Genomic DNA, 5,783 nt, shown 5'->3' with positions numbered 1-5,783 from the left:
CACATGCTGCACCCCATGGAGAGCTACTTCGGCCGGCGGAGTTTCCAACGGTTATACGCGGATCACCTACAAGTATAAGTTGAGGTTTTCTTATATTAACTTCTCAACACCCGTGCCTCCTAACGTGCCGCTATCAAAAAAAAGAAATAATACATGGAAAAATTTACATTAAAAAAAATAGATACATGGAAAAATTTACGTTAATTATTTAAAAGGGCATATACAGAGCATTTAAATTAAGGCATTAAATTAAGCCGCAAAAAAAATAATTCAAAATATACTACATTTACGGAATTAAAATTACGATTAAATTACTAATTAAATTTACGAGACATATACGGAAAATTTATTAATTGCATTTAAAAAGGTACATAGATAAAAAAAAATTACATTTAAAAAGGTACATAATAAAGAAAAACACCGCCGTGCAATCCTCCGTGCTCACAACTCTCTCTTTGGGAAACGCATCCGACATCCCACAAACGCGTTGGACCTTTAATTGCCGCCCATCGAGACTGGAGCACACCAAATGCGCGCTCCACGTCCTTGCGCGCCAACTCCCGTCGTTCCGCAAAGTAGGCCTTCCTTTCATCACTTGTTTGCCTGATCGCAAATGAGACGGCTGGACCGACGCCCTAGCACTTCTCGTTGAAGAGGGGAGACGAGTTCGGGACGTTGAGGTCGTTGTTCGACCCGGCTACCCCAAAATACGCATGCCGGATCCACAGCCGGTAATCAGCTACGGTCTCGAGGATCAACGTGGGATTCTTTGACTTGTAGCCGGTCGTGTAGGCCCCCTTCCAGGCAGTCGGACAGTTCTTCCACTCCCAATGTATACAATCTATCTTTGCCTAACATCCCAGAGGAACCCATGCTTCTCCCCGTGCATCTGCATCAAATCCTGACAATCTTCGGGAGTAGGGCTTCGAAGGTACTGCTCACCGAAAAACGTTTATCACGCCCCCACAGAAATTCTTCAGACATTCCAGGCTATCGACTCACCGATGTGGAGGTACTCATCCCACATGTCTGCCGTGTCTCCATAGGCCAACTGCCTGATTGCCGCCGTGCACTTTTGAATAGGGGTGTGGCGGGTCTACCAACCGCATCGTGCCTGAAGCGGAAACACATATATTGACGCTCCAATGCGCCAACGATGCGCATAAACAACCTCCTGCGCATTCTAAAACGCCTGCCGCCGGAACATGTTGGCGGGAAACCGCGGAGTTCTTCGAAAAGTAGTCGTCGTCACGGCTGATGTGCGGCGGCGTGATCCCCGATCAATCAACAGCTCGGCGGTGGATAACCCCGTGGAGGGCGAGGTATCGCCTGCTTTGTTCCACCATGCATGTACCGCTCCATCTCGCGGTTCATGTAGGCATTCATAGCCTCGTTCATCATCCGTTCGTACTCCTCAGCATCCCCACCACTACCACCACTACCACCACCGCTACCACCCGCGTTACTCATCGCTCGATGATGCTCTTGTACGGAAAGTTAGAGAGAGAGAAAACTCGTTAAAACAAGTGGTGCAAATGAAAATGAAACTAAAATCGCGTTTATATAGGTTTTTAAAAAATATATATATATATATTCGGCGCTGGCCGATCGGGCCGCCACAATGGCTGCCAGCGCATCGGCTAGCGCCCACCAATCGGCCAGCCCACGTCGATCGGCTCGCCGGTTAGCCGCTCGCCTGCTCCAATGGATCGGCTAACCGATCGGCCAGCGCGAAGAATCGGCTAGCCGGTCGCTAGCCGATCATTGGAGATGCTCTAATGCTTTTCTGATATACTACTATCCATGCATTGAGTGCTGCAATCTTATGTTTTTTAAGTGAACATGTTTCGATATAATATGCGAGGTTTGATTATTGGTTGAATAAATATACAAGAATTTTTAAGAAACATAAGCAAGTGAAAAATTAATCCTATCAGTATATATTTTAAATTGTGAAAATGAAAGCAAATAAAAGTTAATAAAAGATGAGCTATATTTTATAGAGTTGTGATTTATGCAAAACTCAATCTTAGTATAAAATGCAGAACTTATACGGAGGTCATTATTAGTTTATTTAAGTAAGGACGACCTAGAGTGATCTAAAAATGATTTTAAATCCAAATTTTATAAAATAATTTAAAACTGATTAATAATGATCTTTCTATTTCGATTAATTATTGATATTATATTGATAAATCTCATGATTAGGATTACTTAGATCAATTTTTGTATTAGTCACTTTCCATACTTTATATACTCTTATTAATTTATAAAAATGTAAGTGATTAAAACTTAATGGATAATGTGGTTTATGGGTGTGATTCGTTGCTAACTTTTCATAAGTTGTCAACTTGCTAACTCATCAATGCAATGCATTAAAAACGTCAACACTATGATACTGAAATGTCGACATAAACTTAAGTTGATATTTTAATACACTATGTTGACATTGATATTTAAATGTCAACGCAATTTATTAAAATGTCAACACAAATATGTGTTGACATTTTAATGTGATCGTGTTGATATTTTTAATATATTACGTTGATGAGTTAACAAATTAGCAATTTAAGAAAAGTTAGCATTTTAACGCATCATATGATCTACTCCATCCGTTCTATAATAATAGAGTCATTTTACCATTTTAGTATGTTCCATAGTAATATAGTCATTTCTCTTTTTAGTAAAAGTCAATACATTTTTTCACACCTGCTTTACTCTCTCTTACTTTTTTTCTCTCTTCATCTCTCTACCTTTTTCATTTTCCACTTTATTCTTCCTTTACTTAACTCACCTAACATAATTTTTCTTAATCTCCATACCGAAAAGAAACGTCTGCATTATTATGGAATGAACGGAGTACTCTACTTTACTAGTATTAAAAAGCAATAAAAAATTAAAAACTTTATGCGCGTGCAAAAAGAGGAAGTGTTTGAATCTCGTGGTCGCACATTCTATGACAAATCCCTCATTTTATTGTGTAGATTTTCTTCCACTAGACCTCTGTCAGTCCATGCCTGCTGCCCAGCAATGGCCATCATAACTGAGGAGCCACAATCACCGCCGCAGCTCCGCCACCGCAAATCCAATCCAAAACCACCCAACCCCGCCTCGCCGCCCTCCACATCACCACCATCCAAATCCGCAGAAACCACCGTGAACCCATTTCACTTCTGGTTCTACTTCACCCTCCTCGTCTCCCTAATCACCCTCTCCTGCGTCCTCATCTCCTCCTCCCTCTCCCATCAAGACCCCAAGGCCTGGTTCCTCAGCCTCCCCCCACTCCTCCGCCGCCACTACTCCAATGGCCGAACCCTCAAGGTCCAAACAGCCCTCAATCACCCCCAAGTTGAAGTCTTTTCCATCCAGCAAGGCTCAATCGACGCAGAAAGCCGCGTCCTCATCGTCCACGGCGCAGGTTGTAGCTCCTTCTCTTTTCAAGATGTTGTTAGGGAGTTAGGCAGTAGGAAGAATGTGCGCGCTGTAGCGATTGATCTCCCGGGATCCGGTTTCTCGGATAAATCGGTTGTTGTGATGGAGGAGAGTTTAGGTGGGAGTGATCCTTTTAGCAAGATGTGGGATGTGTATCAGGAGATTAGGGAAAAAGGTTTATTTTGGGGATTTGATCAGCTTGTTGAGCAAGGGTATGTGGAGAATGAGGTGAAGGTTGTGAAGAGGGAGAGAGTTAAACCTATAGAATTGGGGAGTGAAGAAATGGGGAGAGTTTTAGGGCAAGTGGTGGATTCGATGGACCTGGCTCCTGTGGATTTGGTGTTGCACGATTCGGCCTTAGGGCTGAGTGCCAACTGGATATCCGAGAACCGGGGATTGATTAGGAGTGTGGTGGTTCTTGATGGTGCTCATAGTGGGATGGCGTTGCCTCTTTGGGCTGTGGGAGTACCTGTGGTGAGGGAGATTGTGTTGGGATTTAGGTCTGTGTTCGAGATGGTTCTTGGAAAGTGTTGTGTGAAGTCAGTTGTTGCAGCCGAGGCTGAGGCGCATAGGATTCTGTTGAAGGGGAGGGATGGGGCAAGTGCTGTGGTTGGGATGGGGAAGAAGCTGAATTGTAGCTTTGATTTGTCTGAATGGAGTAGTCGGGATAGTGTTAGAGGACTGCCATTCCAAGTGATTTGGTCTGGTGGCTGGTCTGATGAATGGACCTCTGAGGGGCGGCAAATGGCTGATGCTCTTCTTCAGGCTAAATTTGTCACTCATTCTGGCGGGCGATGGATGCAGGTGGGAGATTATTATCACTGTGCCTTCTCATACTAATTGTTGCATACCTCTTATGACAGTTTTTGTGGTGTTTTAAACTGGTGCCTTTTGTTTCATGGATTCTTAGACGTATGCACAAGTTTGTTGTTTAAGGCGCTTCTGATCCCGTCATGTTTTTGAAGCTGAGAGTCTTCCTTTACTTTAGCTCTAATTTTCACCATATTTGAACATTGTGTTGGCATGAAAAGATGCTGATTTTCCTATAATCACTGTAACATGTGCTTCGTCGACATTTGATAAAATGCCACTGCATGAGAACCAAAAAGATCCAGCCAGTTATGTGCATAGGCTTGAAACCTTATCATTTAGATGTATCCTTTCAGCAATCATATAATATCTGACTATTAAATTCCCTTAGTTGCGTTTAGTCATCTGGACTTGGACTTTCCAATGCTTCCTTATATAGATTATCTCTCCCACTACCTCTGCAAGAGCATATGATTGTTCCTATTATCATCTTCTTTTTCTCTACTGCTACAATATTTCTGTTGCTATCAATGATTCGAATTTTATTGTATTACACCCTTTCTAAATTCCAAAAACACAGTGAATAATGATTTCATAATCGGATTTCGACAGTCACTTAGGGGGCATTTATTGATGGATTGATTAATTTACAACTTGTTTGATAATCCAATCCGTCATAGACTCAAATCATATTCATATGTTTCATATCACACTACATAACCACCTTCTTTGTGGCTTGCTCTCTGACTGCGTTTATCCTTGTTTGATACAAATGAAGCTCGAACTAGGGGCTATTATATTACCTTCCCTTTAGATTTAATTGGTAGTCATGTATCTACCTTGATTAACTCTTCCTTGCTTGGATTTTGCGTATCATCCTTTTGATCATATGTTGCTTCGCATTTCTACTTATATGATTTAGTCGAACTATTAGAATGCATTTCAAAATGTACTTGAGACACGTTTTGATGTTGATCTCGTGTACTGTAGCATTGTTGCTCAATGGCCATATATATATGAACATTTAGCAGCTTCGAATTTTGTTGGAGTATGAACCCCAGTTCTTCTATGCCATCTCTTGACATTGCAGCTGTTTTATTTGGTATTTGTGTTGATTGCTGATGATATTTCAGTTTTGACCAAAAACTGTGTGATGTTATAGGAACATAATTCAGAGGAGGTAGCTGAGAGCATCTACGAGTTTGTGTCCTCGTTACCAAAACCATCCAGAGAAGTCGTACAAGAAACGATCCCTAATCATTCCCAGGACAAGTATACTGATAAAAGCAACCACCAACACGACCAAGGCCACGGGCACGGTCACAGCCACCATGGTCATGGACACGGGCTCGGCCACCACGAGCATGCTGGTTACATGGATTCATATGGTATGGGGCATGGATATGGCATGTGATTTCATTTTGTTGGTCTCGTTCATGCTCCCCCAATAGTGGCATTTTGGACAGAATGATCTTTGTAGCATTAGTGTTTGTTGTAATTTTAGCCAAATTGGCCTATAAATTATTCATTTTCTTGTTTTA

The 5,783-nt window shown here is 42.0% G+C and overlaps 1 protein-coding gene across 1 annotated transcript; it reads left to right on the top strand.

Moving 5' to 3' along the window:
* Positions 1 to 2,955: 2,955 nt before the first annotated feature.
* On the top strand, positions 2,956 to 5,783 carry LOC125196001 (protein AUXIN RESPONSE 4). The gene is made up of 2 exons (XM_048094335.1): positions 2,956 to 4,236; positions 5,405 to 5,783. Exons 1-2 carry the CDS (start codon positions 3,031 to 3,033, stop codon positions 5,654 to 5,656), a joined length of 1,458 nt encoding a protein of 485 aa, XP_047950292.1. The 5' UTR covers positions 2,956 to 3,030; the 3' UTR covers positions 5,657 to 5,783.

The sequence above is a fragment of the Salvia hispanica genome, chromosome 6, assembly GCF_023119035.1.
Source record: "Salvia hispanica cultivar TCC Black 2014 chromosome 6, UniMelb_Shisp_WGS_1.0, whole genome shotgun sequence".
Taxonomy (NCBI): Eukaryota; Viridiplantae; Streptophyta; class Magnoliopsida; order Lamiales; family Lamiaceae; genus Salvia; species Salvia hispanica.
This window is presented reverse-complemented; position numbering and strand designations above follow the sequence as displayed.

Bases quoted from the DNA above. Each gene is read 5' to 3' on its own strand.
- LOC125196001 (XM_048094335.1), top strand. From the start codon at position 3,031: ATGGCCATCATAACTGAGGAGCCACAATCACCGCCGCAGCTCCGCCAC. The intron at 4,237-5,404 runs GTGGGAGATTAT...GTGATGTTATAG, and splicing joins CTGGCGGGCGATGGATGCAG to GAACATAATTCAGAGGAGGT.